The sequence below is a fragment of the Emys orbicularis genome, chromosome 3 (genome assembly GCF_028017835.1).
Source record: "Emys orbicularis isolate rEmyOrb1 chromosome 3, rEmyOrb1.hap1, whole genome shotgun sequence".
Classification (NCBI taxonomy): Eukaryota; Metazoa; Chordata; order Testudines; family Emydidae; genus Emys; species Emys orbicularis.
In genome coordinates, this window is record NC_088685.1 from 195795231 (window position 1) to 195811993 (window position 16763).

The 16763-nt window shown below is 48.2% G+C and overlaps 1 protein-coding gene across 1 annotated transcript in view; it reads right to left on the bottom strand.

Moving 5' to 3' along the window:
• The window catches only part of USP34 (ubiquitin specific peptidase 34), a 278527-nt gene that overhangs the window by 41011 nt on the left and 220753 nt on the right, over positions 1-16763 (bottom strand). Inside the window, exons 58-65 of the mRNA XM_065400557.1 lie at positions 11258-11338; positions 8756-8841; positions 2080-2248; positions 1916-1990; positions 998-1149; positions 556-604; positions 355-459; positions 180-224 (exon numbers count right to left, since the gene is read on the bottom strand). Of these exons, the coding sequence (XP_065256629.1) occupies positions 180-224; positions 355-459; positions 556-604; positions 998-1149; positions 1916-1990; positions 2080-2248; positions 8756-8841; positions 11258-11338 (762 nt within the window). The remainder of the gene's footprint in view (positions 1-179; positions 225-354; positions 460-555; positions 605-997; positions 1150-1915; positions 1991-2079; positions 2249-8755; positions 8842-11257; positions 11339-16763) is intronic.

Consider the following 16763-nt stretch of genomic DNA (forward strand, 5'->3'; position numbering starts at 1 on the left):
GGTAATCTATTTTAGAAAAACTGGTATAAAATGCAGTAAGATTTTATTTCCTCTCATGTAAGTTTTAATGGATCATTTTCCATGCAGAATTCTTTGGCTGTCAAAAGATTAATTTAGTAATTTAAAACAGAAAAAGATTAAGACAAATCATTTAGTAGATAGGCAGTTTCTTTACATACCTCAGGAGTCAACTTTGCTATAGATGTGAAAAGCATGGACACAATCTTAAAAACAAAACACAAACAAAACTCACTTTTAGATTCATGTTTGTTCAGTTTGTAACACTAAATCACCCCAGTACACTGTCCAGTTAAACCCTCTCAACAAATAGCAACAGCAGTGGCTGGTACTTACGTGTTCGGCAAGTCGATTATTGTACCGACACAGGCTGAAAATGAGATTGCAGGTTTGCCTGATATTGATGCCATCACGGATATGTTGAAACAAGAAAGGAAAACCCTGTAACAAGTACCAAGGTATTATTAATATCTGACAACTTTTAATGAATATTTTTTTCAAGATAGTTGATTATATTTTCACATTTAGAAGTATTACCTTCCCTCCTGTTAATGCTGCCATGTCGTTTTGTGACAAAGTCAAGTGCCTAAAACACAACAAAATATTTATCACTTTAGCATAGAAACCATTAAACTGGATTTATGTACTAGCAACCAGGGAACTGAGTATGTCAGCCCAAGATCCTCTCTACTATAAGTTTTAATGTTACACCTAAGAGAAAATAGATTAATTAAATTAAAACTGCTACTATAATTTTAGCATGCTAAATAATTAAAAATTAGGCCTATAAAATGATTGTTCAATGGTCTTACTCGGAACTTCAGTCATTTGGTCAGCAAAGAACTCAATATTATACTTTAAAATGCCTAAAGACACTGTGCCAGAGTACGATCTCAAGTTACACTAGTGTAAAACCAGAGTAATTCCAGATTTATACAGTACAATCAAAATCAGAATCTGTCCCTTGGAAAGTTCTTGCCTTTCTGAGCGAGACTGTTCAACCAGAAGAGCAATGAGGGCAATCATCTTTTCAAGTGCAGCAGGCCTGTATTTTTCTTCTGCTAATGAAAGAATGTCTTCCTCCTCCTCCTCCTCCTCTCCTTCCTCTTCAGATAGCACTTCAACTTGCGGCTGGATAAATAGGGGGGGTGGGGGTGGAGGGGAAGATCCATAAACTCAATAATGACATTATATACCAGAGTTTCAAAGAGACTGCTAAATGTTTTAATTTTTTTCTCAGTTTTGAGCATTCCAAACACCCTAATTTGCTTGCACAAATCAAATCAAACAGACATCTAATGATCTGCTTTGCATGTTCAAATATTTGCATGTAAAAAATACACAACACAAATGCAAAAGCTGGGTTAAGATCATCCTATTTATCCCTTTATGATAATTTAATTAATTGCTAAGAAATTGCAAGCAAGTTTAAAGTGTACATGAAGTGAGTTGGTAGTCTCAGTTCACATCTTAGCTGATAGCAGTCTACATAATACAAACTGTTGTCACAAAGGGCAATATTACTGCCAGTCTCAGCAGAAAAGCCAAGGACTAAATGGGTATGGAAACTGACCTATCCTCTCAGGCCTAGAAGAGGTCACTCTAAACCAGATTTGAGGCACACTGATAGGAAAGTATGAGGAACCTGAATGTCTGCTGCTAATTCTGTACTAAACAAAAAACGTCAGTATACAGCATAATCAATCCAGCATTTTTCAGAAACACTGCATTCATTTGAGATGACCATATTACATTTATTTTTCTTTTAAAGTGAAACAATTTACTGAACAGTTTTGATATTATTTATCAGCTGGTAAATTAAAAAACAAAGCAACGAGGATTACTTAGATTTTCATATTTTAATTATTTTTTTACAAAAAAGTTACTTTAAACTTACGTTTTCAGGTCCTTTAGTTCCCATGTAGAAATGGACCATTGTTGATATGGCTTGCAATGAAAGCAAGAACTGACTCTGAAAATGTAAATATTGAGTTATCTGAGTAATACACATACATTTATATACACAAACACAATTTCTAAAACTACAAAAGCTATATTCACCTCTTCTTCTCCCATTTTGGCAAATTCATAAAGAAATGCAAAGTATTCTGTGAGATGTTTACTGTGAGGTTTAACACCATGCTCCATAATTGACAAGAGCGTCTTCACGAAGCGAGTTACACATGAGCGGCTACCAATATCTTCCACAGGACCATCCATGTCATCCGAACTGAAAACATAGTTCAATTTAGTATGTTAAACTAGCATTAGACAAAATAATCTTGAACCAGTCCAAATAGAAGTTCAACAAATCTATGTTTATATATTCCATTCTTACTGTAAAGACTCAAGGCTCTAACACAATATCAGCTATGGTAAGTATACCATGGATGACAATTATACATCACAATATAATCACTCAAATTATAAATGGCACCTACCACCGAAATGCTTGTCAGTGTTATGAGGGTGAAAATAAATTTCTTAAAGCATAGTTTTAGTCAGAAGAGGAATTTTGTAAAAAAGCATAATGGGATTTCATATCTCTGACATCCATGTCAAATTTTCTCAGTTATCAAGTCAGACAATGATTATTGTACAGGAATGTTATAGTGTTGTTTGCAAATGTGACCTGTGTCCAGCAGATACATTTGTTTTAGACAAGCAACAGAGATACGGGTATCAGCAAAAAGTAGGCGTTAATCATGTTTAGAAAATTTCTTCTAATGCTTTTTAAATACATTCTAATCTCAAAAATGTTTGGTCTTAGAAACTTAAAATGAACCGAATCCTCTCCCTTCCATCCTCAGCAGCTGTGCTCTTCGTGAATACTGTCTAGCCACAAGCAGCCTGATTTACTAACTCAGTTATCTGCTTATGGCACCTTCTCCTTCTTCTCACGCCCCACCCAAAGGGACAGGCAAATACACCTCTACCTAGATATAACGCGACCTGATATAACACGAATGCGGATATAACACAGTAAAGCAGTGCTCCGAGGGGGCGGGGCTGCGCACTCCGGCGGATCAAAGCAAGTTCAATATAACGCGGTTTCACCTATAACACGGTAAGATTTTTTGGCTCCCGAGGACAGCCCATTATATCAGGGTAGAGGTGTATATACATTGCCTGTGCATTTTCCTTAGATACGTTTTTAGCTTCAGTACCTGTGCCAAGACCACTACCAAGAGAAACTGTTAATATCCTGGATTAGTCTGCTCCAGGTAGAAAGCCAGAGCCTGTCTCACATCCAGCGTGTGGAGGCGGCGCTCCTCACTGGATGCATGGGGTTTGGGGCAGAGGACTGGCAGAAAAATGTCCTGACCCATGTGATGGGTAGAGACCACCTTCGGGAGGAACGAGGGGTGTGGGCAGAGCTGGACCTTATCCTTATGAAACACCGTGTACGGGGGCTCGGAGGTCAGGGCTCTGGGCTCTGAGCTCCAAGACCCGCCTAGCCGACATGATCGCAACCAGGAAGATCACCTTTCACGCAGGAGCACGTGGCTAGCGTAAGACGGGCCAATACCAAGTTTAGGTCCCACTGCGGGACTGGGGGCCTAACATACGGGAAGAGATGATCCAAACCCTTAAGGAATCGGCCAGTCATAGCATAGGAGAATACCGTGTGGCCCTGCACCGGCGGATGGAAGGCCGATATGGCTGTCAGGTGCACCTTGACTGATGAGGGCGCTAGGCCCTGGGCTCTAAGGTGAAGGAAGTAGTCTAGGATAAGCTGGATCCAGGTGGCCACCGGGGAAAGGCCCCGCTCGTCCGCCCATCTGGAAAACCGAGACCACTTTGCCAAGTAGGCTCGGCGCGTGGAGGGCCACCTGCTTTCTAGGAGGTTGCGCTGAACCCCTTCCAAGCACGTCCTTTCCTCCCTGCCTAACCATGGAGCAGCCATGCCGTGAGGTGGAGTGCCGCTAGGTTGGGGTGGAGGAGGCGGCCCTGGTCCTGGGAGAGCAGGTCTGGACAGGACACGAACAGGTCCACCTGGGGAGTTCCCCACACTTGGAAAAGTCTGTGCACCACTACTGGGTGAAGAGACCACTCGTGCTGAGAGGAGAAGTCCCTGCTCAAGTGACCCGCCCGCGCGTTCCGGGCACCCGGCAGATGGAAGGCCTGTAGGTAGATGTCATGGGCTATACAGAAGAGTCCCACAGCCTGAGGGCTTCGCGGCAGAGGATCGGGCCCCGTCTTGCCTGTTGATGTAGAACATCGAGGCCGTGTTGTCCGTGAGGACCCTGACCACCCAGCCTTCCAGGTGCGAGTGGAAGGCCGTGCATGCCAGTCGTACTGCCCTGAGCTCCTTGACGTTTATGTGGAGGGTCAGATCCTGAGTCGACCACAGACCTTGGGTCTGAACGTTGCCCGCATGGGCCCCCTATCCCAGGTCTGACGCGTCAGACACCAGCTCCAGCGACGGGGCCCTGCCCCTTGGAGCATGTTTCTCAGGGAGGACCACCACCGTAGGGAGGTGATCACTGGCTCGGGTACCGTGAGGACTTTGTCCATCCTGTCCCTGGCCTGGGAGAACTCTGAGGCCAACTAGAGCTGGAGGGGCCTTATCCTGAGTCTGGCGTGACGTACCACATATGTGCACGCTGACATATAACCCAAGAGCTGGAAGCACGCTCTGGTTGTTGTCACCGGAAACCTTGTCGATGTACTGATTTAGGCCTCGCAGGTCCAAGATGGGCCTGAGCCCCCCTTTGGCCTTCAGGATAAGGAAATAGCGGGAATAGTACCCCTGGCCTTTGAACTCCCCGGGTACCATTTCCACCACTCCTAGGCCCAGGAGCCGCCCCACCTCCTGCTTGAGCAGGGCCTCGTGCTAGGGGTCCCCCAGGAGGGATGGGGGCGGGGGGTGGTTGGGTGGTGAGCAAGTAAACTGGAGGGTATAGCCCCGGGAGATAGTGTTGAGGACCCATCGGTCTGAGGTCAGCCACGACCACTCTGGGAGGAAAGTACACAACCGATTGGAGAAGGGATCCCTGAGGAGAACTGGCAGGGCGACCCCGGGCGTCCCGTCAAAACTGCCTTTTCCCCACCTGCTTGCCCTTGGAGGACCCAGGCTGGGGGGCAGGGCAAGACTGCCTCTGAGGGTGCCTCTTATAGTCCCACGACTTCTTATAAGCAGTCTCATATTTTGGGTGGGTGGCCTGAGCGGGAGTCTGCTGCGGCTTGAACTTAGGTTTAGCTGGAGTCGGAACATAGAGACCCAGAGTCTGGAGAGTCGTGCGGGAGTCTTTCAGGCCATGCAGCTTTGTATCCGTTTGTTCCGAAAACAGAGCTTTGCCGTCAAACGGAGGACCTGCAGGGAGGTCTGCGCCTCACTGGACAGTCCAGAGAGCAGGAGCCACAATGCCCTTCTCATGGATACCGCTGAGGCCATGGACCGCGCGGCCGTGTCCGCTGCATCCGAAGCTGCCTGCAGGGTTGCCCTGGCAGCCGCTGTACCCTCCTCCACCAGCGCTTTGAACGCCTTCCTATCGCGCTCCTGGAGGGAGTCCTCAAATTTGGGCAGGGAGCCCCACAGACTGAACTCATATCGGCCCAGGAGAGCCTGGTGGTTCGCCACCCATAACTGGAAGCTCAAGGACGAATAAATTTTCCTTCCAAAAGAGTCCAGCCTCCGCGAATCTTTATTTTTCGGGCTAGGGGCGGGCTGGCCCTGCTGCTCCCTGTGGTTGACCAACTCGACCACTAGGAAGTTAGAAGCAGGATGGGTGTATAAGTATTCATGCCCCTTGGTGGGTACAAAATACTTGCATTCCGCTCTCTTAGAGATGGGGGCCAGTGAGGCTGGGGTTTGCCACAGGGCATTTGAAATTTTTGCCATCCCTTCATGGAGAGGCAAGGCCACCCTGCCTGGTGCTGAGGAGGACAGCACATTAAACAGCGAGTCTGAGGGCTCCTCCATCTCCTCTGCTTGGAGGTGGAGGCTTGATGCCACTCTTTTTAAGAGCTCTTGGTGGGCCCTAAAGTCCTCCTGCGGAACGGAGGGAGATGGGGCTGTAATTGCCTCATCCGGGGAGGGCGAGGAGGCCGGCGCGGTTCTTTGGGTGGCCACCGGCACCGGAGGGTCCACCACCTGAGCGGTCTCCAGGCACGGTGCCGAGGATGTACGTCCCACCGACTCCTTCTTCGGAGGTCCGGAGAGGGAGGCCGATGGTCCTTCTGAGGCTCTGTGGCACCAGCGGGGCCAGCTGTTAGGCCTAGCTGGCCTGGCCCATCGATGGACGACTACAAAGGGAGGCCGGGCTGACATACGACCTGCCGCTGTCCCCGGACCGGGAAGAGCAGCGGCACCGGAAATGGTGCCGACCACGGGACCGCGATCCCAACGTGGCGGACTGGTACCGTCGGTAACAGCTGCTCTGCGATCGGCTCCAGCAAGCAGACCCACGACGGTGAGACGCCGGCGATTGATGCCCGGGGCTGCTGAGGCAGTGCCATGGCAGGGTCCTGGAGCGGGACACCGAACGGGAACGACATTGACGTCCATGCCGTGACCGGCTACAATAACCCCTCTGAGACGAGGACCATTGGCGACATCTGCCTCGGTCCCATCGGTGTTCGCTCCTCGGGGCAGAGTGGTGCCGAGAGTCTCGGTCAGATGGAACCCAACCAGACAGCTTGGTGGGCACTGAGGGCGATCCACGTGGACTTTGCCCTGAACAGTCGCTGGGCGGCGAACGGCGTCGGGAACGTTCCCTCGACCGAGACTAGTACTGAGCTGGGGGCGACTGCAGAGATCACAGCGGCGGCTTGCCTCTGGATCGCGGGGCCAACATCAGCGGTGCCCCGGGTACCAGCATAGACATAACATCCCAGGCCGCCTCCAGGGCCTCCGGCGTGGAGGGCATCTGGGCAGGCCTGCTCCGAATGGGCTGGGCTTCTCAGCTCGACTTGAGTCGGAGGCCTAATGGCCAGTGGGGATCAAGGACTGCCCGACATGGGTCTAGCCTCTGTCCCAGGTTTACTCCGGTGCCGCGGCGAAGAAAGCCTCTTTCTAGCCTTCTTGGCGTTCCCTGTGGACGGGGAGCGGTGCGGACTAGTTGATGGTGCCGAAGGGTCGCCGCGCACCGACACCTCAGTTCCCGGTGCTGACTCAGAGGGACGCGCCAGAGCCGGGGTCAGCGCCGACTCCATCAGAATAGCCCAGAGCCTAATGTCCCTTTCTCTCTTGGTCCGAGACTTAAACGACTTGCAAATCTTGCAGCGATCGCTGAGATGGGTTCCCCCAAACAGGGCAGACAGTCCGCGTGTGGATCACTCAGTGGCATAAAACGCATACAAGTGTCGCACGACTTAAACCTGGGGCACGGGGCATGCCCCAGTCCGGGTGCTCTAGCTAAACTAAACTAACTAACTACAGGTACCATACACTGAACGAACAAGCAGTTTTGGGGACGAGCTACAGCAAAGCTGGAGCAGAGCAGTTCCGAAGCACCTTCACTGGTGGCAAGGAGGAACTGAGGGTGGGGGGAGTGCGCAGCGCCCCTTATATTGCTCCAGGGGTTGCTGGGGCACTCCCCTACGGGTACTGCTAGGGGGAAAACTTCCGGCACCGGTGCACGTGGCGAGCAGGCACACCTATTATGGAATACACATGAGAAATCACTCGAAGAAGAAGAGGAAGTGGCTTTCCGCACCTATATGACACTGTTTGAGGCACCAGGTTTCCTTATCCTTCTTGCAGCAGCCTTGTCTTAATGAGGTCTTTTAGAAGCAGTAGAGTATGGATGCTGCTATCTTTCAACTCTAATGCTGAAATTTTAAGCATCACCACCCTTTGTAAGGCAAAATGTGGTGGTGAAAATTCAGAACCTTGCAGAGAAGAGAGAGATTATAGCAGAATCTTCACCAGTACCGCATGGGGTCTGATCTTCACATTCCCACTCCACCAGCAAGAGGAAAGGTCAAGAACTTTCACACATCACAAAAGGAACGTGATGGCATTTGCCCCCATGGTGAAGGAATTTCTCTGACTCCACTGAGGGAAAAAGACCAGAATTCACACTGGGCTGGGTCATGCTGGGTCAGAGAACTGACACTATTTCTTGAGGCTGCCATCTTTTTCTTTAAAATCTCAGATTTCATTTAAAGGAATGTCTGTAGCTCTGCTGAGAAAATCCAGAAAATGTGAAATGAGTATGAACAGATACAGCGATTACTGCCTGAATCTGCAAAGAGCCTAAAACAACAGCCCACAGAGGTATGAACTGTTCCATTAATCCGAATTGAGAGTGTTAATTCTGATCCCCAAAGATGGTAATTTAAAATGTCGATATCGTTAACTATGTCACTGCTATCCAAACATGTAAGAACGGCTCAGGAGGATGACAGATCTGCTCTAACTGCTGTGTTAGTCTCTCTTTTTGGTGCCACAGGTGGCAGCCATTTGGGAGAGGACTGATATTTTTTTCAGTGGAGCTGAAAGGTCAGAGGGGAGCCCCAGGATGCATCCGAGCCCCACGAAGGGAGAGACATCCCACAAGCCCAGTGGGGCATCCAACATCATCAATCAGCCATACCAGCATCCAGGGCCAGGTAGGTTCTGGGGGGGTGTTTGTTGCCAAGTGGCTTTCACTCTGTCTGTAATTACTTCTGCTCCTACATCTCTGCTGTTTGTTTCATGCTTACAGGATAATTTAATAAGCAAATCTTTGACACAGTTGTAGCACATTTAATTACAAATAAAAAAAGGTTGCAGGTGCAAATATTTTACCAGTCTTCCATTCCTGGTTGCAGATACAGATGTGCATGCACTGGCCTCAGTCTCTGTATCACATGAATACACAAGCGCTGGAACATCTGCAAAAGGATAAGTTATAAAATAGACTTTTTTTGTTCACTTTTTTAAGTATGTGTGGGTGTGTGTTTTTATAGTAAAGCATATTCAGGTTCCAATAACCGTGTTTCCCAATACTACATGTTTCAAAATTATAGTAAAGATTAAGATGACCATATTCTATTTGCTGTAATGTTGCAGTATCAAACTCTAATATGACAGTCAAACCTGATTTTAATGAACACACCTCATGGCTGGAACCTAGATATGGTCTTACTATTAGTATATTTTGTATTATAATGAAATGGGCACCTGACAGTGCTTGTCATAAAGGTTACATAATAGTTTCCATTATTTCCTGTTCCTACATATTCATTATTTACTTTTTGCCTGGCATTTTGCATACTCTGTCTTTGGCTGTGCGTAAATTTATCTCATTGTACAATAATTCTAATTAAACTTTTTTTAAGCACATCTATATCAAAAAATGGCTGAAATTTGAAATATACATTGTATTCACTAAGAACTAGCACATTTGCCTAAAATTTAAGCGAACCTAATAAAGCACAACTCCCATTGTGACACTGCTGCATATTTAATGAGTTATGCTTTTACACTGCAACTATTACCATAGTATCCACCCCACCTGACCTGACCAAAAGAGGCATACGCAGCAAAATCCTCCAAAAAATCATCTTAATACCAGAAAAAGGTAAACTGTGGGAGTGAGAAAAACAATGACTTACGATTTTTGGGTTTTATTGATACATTCTGCTATATTTTGCAAATTATAAAATTCAAGTACCGAATCTTGCAGATTCTAGCTAAGCAAGCTGTCAATGGGACTACTCATATCTCTTTCTGATGCAAGATATTGTGTATATACTCGTTCATAAGCCGAATATTTTTGGTAAAAAAGTGACGCATCAAAGAGTGGGGGTCGGCTTATAAATGGGTCTACACCAAAATTTGATGATTTTAAACTCTATGGAATCATTGATTTGAATATCTAATACATTGCCGTTTTGTTTACCTGGAGCGTCTGCGGGCATGGAGCCCCTAAGCTCCCTGTGGCCACGGTTGGCCATTCCCAGCCAATGAGAGCTGCGGGAAATGGCGTGCCACTTCCCGCAGCTCCCATTGGCTGGGAACGGCGAACCACGGCCGCAGGGAGCTGAGGGACTCCATGCCTGCAGACACTCCAAGTAAACAAAACGTCCTGACCCGCCAGCGGCTTACCCTGACGGCTGGGAGCCAAAGTTTGCCAACCCCTGAAATATAGGGTCGGTTTATGAAAGGGTCATACAGTTTTTGCTATTTTTACCTAACCATCCTGGGGGGTCGGCTTATAAACGAACGGGCTAATGAACAAGTATATACGGTAAGCTAATAAAAAAATGCCTTCAGCTAGGCAGCAAAAGTCAAAGAGCTTAGTTCTACCTCATTCCCACCTTAGTGAGGTATGAACTTAAAGTAACTGTGAATATTCAAATACTGACATTAAGTACAGATAGCTTTTTCACTTTCATGACTTTTACAGAAAAGGAAATTAAATTAAAAAATTATGTTAATGAAAATGTTTCACAGTTAAAATAGCACACAAAAAACAGAAAATGCAGAAGTTAAGGTTTTAACAGCAGTATTGACTTGGGAGCGTTGTACTTACTGTATGTATTATTTTCTATTCCTGTTTCTCTGGTTAAGTGTGCAGATCACTATGTCATTTTTAATGTTACAAAATATAAGTTAATATAAACAAATATGCAGTTTGGCTGAATTTATGTTGGTGTTGCAAGAATCTTAAATTATGCCCTTTCTGACTTAGTGATTTTGACCGTGAACCATAACACTGCATTAAAGACTGTCTGGTTCTTGCTCACACACTCAGGGTATAACTGATTGCCATATGTGGGGTTGAGAAAGAATTTTCCCCCAGGTTGGATTGGCAGATTTTCACCTTTCTCTGCAGTGAGTGGGTGCGGGTCATATGCCAGGATTATCTGAGTATATATCACTTAATTATTGCCCTACTACTGCAGGGTCTCAAGCACTAGTGCACCTTGGTCCCCCCTACTATCCATCTGTGGCACATAACAGTCTAGTCTCCTTTGGGCTGTTATATTTTGGTCTAATTTCTGGTGGGGAGTTATAGTATGGGTGCTGAGTGGTTAGTGGCCTGTGACATACAGGAAATCAACTAGATGATCTTGTAGTCCCTTCTGGCCTTAAATTCCAAGACTCTGTGTAGGATTTTGCTATGAATAATATAATGTTTGCATAGCCAGATAAACTTCACAAATCAAATACAGGTGGAGCAGGAAATGAGAGTTATGTGCAGTAATGTGAATTGCCAATATTATTGTACAATTAGTAAAAATAAACCGTTTCTGCTTACGGATCAAATAGGTATTTTTTTGTATAAAATCATATTTTTCTTACCTGCCTCACAATTTGATTGGGACACTTGATTAGAATCTGCATTGGCCACCAATCATCATCAGCCATCCGATCCAAAAACCACTGCATAAAATACATATTATATGCTCTTTATTGTACATTTCAAATTAATAGTTATATTAATTTTTCTTACAGTCAACCTTTAATATGCTATTAAAATTCAGAGGATTATTATTAATTATTATTATTAAAACAGAAAACATAAGTCCAAGAGAAATCTGAAAATCCTTTGTCCCTGGGGAAGAAGGAAAATAGTAACTATACGTACGAGTTTGCATGTAATATCTTTAATACCCTTCATCCCAGGATCTCTAAGGCCTGGATTCAGAGAAGCTATCCCTGTTTCAGAAGGGTGCTTAAGGATGTGGTTAACCTTAAATATGCAATTAAATCCCATCAAAGTCAGAGAGACTTAAGTACATATTTAAGATTAAGTACATACTAAAGTGCTTTGCAGAAGAGAGATGCTTAGGTGATTCCTGAATCAGGGCCGTAAATGCTTTTCAAAGGTGAGTAAGCATTATCATCTCTATTTTACATTTGGAGAAAATTAGTCTCCGTGAGATTAAATGATCTGCCAAAGTCAGGACGTGAAAGGCAGTTGGGAGTAGAACTGACGCCTCCTGACTCATAGAACTATGCTCAATTCACTAGACAATGTTGCCACTTTAGAATGAACAATTCAGGTTCTTATTTTTTTTCTTGGTTTAATAGTATTTTAGCATGTTCTATTTCTAGGGTCCTTCACTTAACTTGTTTTTGGTGTCTTATTCTCAAACCACAGTGATGAATTTGTGTCACCAGATTATTGAATGTTAAAATATCAATTTAACAATCTGAAGATTGGATTTGAAAACAAACACTGTAATTAATGCATATACACCTCTACCTCGATATAGCGCGACCTGATATAACACGGTAAAGCAGTGCTCCGGGGGGGCGGGGCTGCGCACTCCGATGGATCAAAGCAAGTTCAATATAACGCGGTTTCACCTATAACGTGGTAAGATTTTTTGGCTCCCGAAGACAGCGTTATATCGAGGTAGAGGTGTATATTAGATAACATCTATTGCAGGATGTTAATTATGGCTGAAACTATAACATTATGCAGTAAAAAACGGTTACTCACCTTTGTAACTGTTGTTCTTCGAGATGTGTTGCTCATATCCATTCCAATTAGGTGTGCGTCGGAGAATTTTCTACCCTAGCAACACCCGGTGGGTCGGCTGTGGAGCCCCCTGGAGTGGCGCCTTCATGGTGCTGGATATATACCCCAGCCGACCCAGCGCCCCCTCAGTTCCTTCTTGCCGGCTACTCTGACAGTGGGGAAGGGGGCGGGTTTGGAATGGATATGAGCAACACATCTCGAAGAACAACAGTTACAAAGGTGAGTAACCGTTTTTTCTTCTTCGAGTGCTTGCGCATATCGATTCCAATTAGGTGACTACCAAGCCTTACCTAGGCAGTGGGGTTGGAGTGAGACATCGCTGAATGCAGAACCGCTGATCCAAATGCAGCATCGTCTCTAGACTGCTGTACAAGCGCATAGTGAGCGGCGAAGGTGTGGACCGATGACCAAACCGACGCTCTACAAATGTACTGGATCGGGACGTGAGCCAGGAAGGCAGTCGAGGAGGCTTGGGCCCTCGTGGAGTGGGCGGTGAGGCGCAGCGTCGGGGCACCGGCCAGGTCGTAGCAAGCACGAATGCAGGATGTGATCCAAGAGGAGAGACGTTGCGAGGAGACCGGTAAGCCTTTCATCCGGTCGGCCACTGCAACGAAGAGTTGCGTCGTCTTCCTAAACGGCTTCATACGCTCAATATAGAAAGCAAGGGCCCTGCGTACGTCCAAGGAGTGCATACGCTGGTCTTGACGCGTGGCGTGCGGCTTAGGATGGAAGACCGGGAGAAAAATATCCTGGTTCACATGAAAAGCTGATACCACCTTGGGAAGAAAGGCAGGGTGGGGGCGAAGCTGCACCTTGTCTTTATGGAAGACTGTGTATGGAGGCTCAGACGTGAGCGCCCTGATTTCAGAAACACGCCTTGCTGAAGTGATGGCTACAAGGAAGGCTGTCTTCCAAGATAGGTAAAGGAGTGAGCAGGTAGCCAATGGCTCGAACGGGGGCCCCTTGAGCTTGGAGAGAACCAGGTTAAGATCCCACGCCGGAACCAGTTGACGTAGCTGTGGGTATAGACGGTCTAAGCCCTTGAGGAATCTGACGACCATTGGGTTAGAGAAGACCGAGGAAGCGTGTTCTCCTGGGTGGAACACCAATATAGCAGCCAGGTGTACCCTGACCGAAGATATCGCCAAACCCTGCTGTTTTAGGGATAGGAAATATTCAAGTATAAGTGGAATTGACACCTGCAAGGGGGGCGTGGCCCGCTGCTCGCACCAACAGGAGAAACGATTCCACTTGGCCAAGTAAGTGGTCCGTGTAGAGGGTTTCCTACTTCCCAGCAGAATCTGTTGCACGGGATGTGAGCATCGTAGCTCTGTCCGATTCAGCCATGGAGCATCCACGCTGTAAGGTGGAACGATTGCAGGTCGGGGTGACAGAGTCGGCCGTGGTCCTGAGAGATCAAGTCCGGGCACAATGGAAGCATGATCGGAGTCTGTACCGATAGCTCCAGAAGCGTGGTGTACCAGTGCTGTCTTGGCCAAGCTGGAGCGACTAGAATCATACGTGCCTTGTCTCTGCGTAGCTTGAGCAGTACCCTGTGGACCAGTGGAAATGGAGGGAAAGCGTAGAACAGCTGGTCTTTCCATGATAGCAGGAAAGCGTCCGACAGGGAGCCCGGAGATCGCCCTTGGAGGGAGCAGAACACGTGGCACTTCCTGTCGGCGCGTGAGGCGAACAGGTCGACCTGGGGAAATCCCCACCTCTGGAAGATGGAATGGATGATATCCGGGTGAATCGACCACTCGTGCGTCTGGAAGGATCTGCTGAGACGGTCCGCTAGAGTGTTCTGGACTCCAGGGAGGAACGATGCCATGAGATGTATCGAGTGGGCAATGCAGAACTCCCACAGGCGAATGGCCTCCTGGCATAGGAGGGACGACCGGGCTCCTCCTTGCTTGTTGATGTAGAACGTGGCCGTGGTGTTGTCTGTGAGGACTGACACGCAACAGCCATGTAGGAGACCGAGAAATGCCTGACAGGCTAGGCGCACCGCCATCAGCTCTCGAACATTGATGTGCAGAGCTAGTTGGGATGTGGTCCACAGGCCCTGTGTATGGTGCTCCCCGAGGTGAGCGCCCCAACCTAGAGATGAAGCGTCCGTGACCAGGTACAGGGAGGGTTGTGGGGTGTGAAACGGCACTCCTGCGCAAACCGCCTTGTGGTCCAGCCACCAGGTGAGAGAGGTCAAGACCGAGTTCGGAACCGTGACCACCATGTTCAGGTTGTCCCGATAAGGACGGTACACCGATGACACCCAGGCCTGAAGTGGGCGAAGCCGACGTCTGGCATGCCTGGTTACGTAAGTGCAAGAGGCCATGTGTCCCAACAGGCCGAGGCACGTCCTTATCGTGGTAATTGGGAAGACCTGGAGTCCGTGGATGATGTTTGTGATGGTGTGAAACCGAGTGTCTGGCAGAAGAGCTCAGGCGAGTCTGGAGTCTAAGACTGCCCCGATAAACTCTATTCTCTGGGTTGGCTCCAGAGTGGACTTTTCTTTGTTGAGTAAGATGCCTAACTCGTGGAATGTTTGTAGTGTTATCTGGACGTGGGCTTGAACTTGCTCCCTGGTGTGGCTGCGCACCAGCCAGTCGTCTAGATACGGGAACACCAGTATCCTTTGTCGACGAAGGTATGCTGCCACGACAGCCAGACATTTGGTGAACACTCTCGGAGCCGTGGACAAGCCGAAGGGAAGGACGGCAAATTGGTAGTGCATGCTGTTTACTACAAATCGAAGGAAGCGCCTGTGTGGAGGGTAGATTGCTATATGAAAATATGCGTCCTTCATGTCGAGGGCGACGTACCAGTCTCCAGGATCCAGGGAAGGGATGATGGTCCCCAAGGAGACCATGCGGAACTTCAACTTTACTATGAATTTGTTGAGTCCGCGTAAATCTAAAATGGGTCGCAGACCCCCTTTTGCCTTGGGGATCAGGAAGTAGCGGGAGTAAAACCCCCTGCCCCTTAACTCTGATGGAACCTCCTCTATGGCCCCCATAGAAAGGAGCCCAAAAACCTCCTGTGTAAGGAGATGCTCGTGAGAAGGGTCCCTGAAGAGGGACGGGGAGGGGGAGTAGGAGGGGGGGAACGAAGAAAACTGGAGAGCATATCCCCTCCACCGTGCGAAGGACCCAACGGTCCGAGGTTATAAGGGACCAAGCACGGTGGAAACGGGAGAGGCGATCCCGAAATAAAGGGAATGGATCCTGGGTAGCGGCTAGTACGCCGTCCTCGAGCGCACCTTCAAAAATTTTGCCTAGGCCCTGAAGGTGGTCTAGGAGGGCCTTGGTTCTGACTGGGTTGGGGGCCGGTTGACCTCCTTCTACCACCTCGCCCACGCCTTCTGGGGAAGTCCTGTCTTGGACGAGGAGGAGGAGGGTAGAACCTCTGTGGCTGGGGCCTAAAGGGCCTGCGCTGGGGTCCTGGGACATGCATCCCCAGGGAGCGCATGATGGTTCTGGAGTCCTTGAGGCTCTGCAACCGAGAGTCCGTCTTGTCCGAGAACAACTTGGCCCTCGAATGGCAGATCTTGCAGGGTCTGCTGCAGTTCTGGCGGCAACCCCAATACCTGAAGCCAGGAGACGCGTCTCATGGCTATCCCAGACACTAGTGTCCTGGCGGCAGAGTCCGCTATGTCCAGGGAGACCTGTAAGGAGGTCCTAGCCACCTTTTAACCTTCCTCCACTAGGGCCCCAAACTCCTCTCTCGAGTCCTGGGGGACCAACTCTTTAAATTTACCCATGGAATTCCATGAGTTGTAATTGTACCGACTCAAGAGCGCCTGTTGGTTTGCGGCTCTGAGCTGCAGACCCCCCGCTGAGTAAACCTTACGTCCAAACAAATCGAAGCGTTTGGCGTCCTTCGATTTGGGCGCTGCCGCCTGCTGACCATGGCGCTCTCTTGCGTTCACTGAGGAGACTACTAGTGAACACGGTGGAGGGTGTGTGTAGAGGTACTCATGGTCTTTAGAGGGGACAAAGTACTTCCTCGCTACACCTCTGGCAGTGGGAGGGATGGAGGCCGGGGTTTGCCATATGGCATTAGCATTAGCCTGGTTCGTGCGAATAACGGGCAACGCCACCCGTGATGGGGCATCAGCTGAGAGGATGCTTACCACCGGGTCCTCCACCTCCACTATCTCCTCTGCCTGTAGGTCCATGTTCCGTGCCACCCTACGTAACAGGTCTTGGTGGGCACGGAGGTCTATTGGAGGTGGGCCTGAGATTGTTGTGCCCGCCACCGCCTCATCTGGGGAAGATGAGGAGGACACCTCAGGGGGTAAAGGATCCAGAGGTGGGTCCA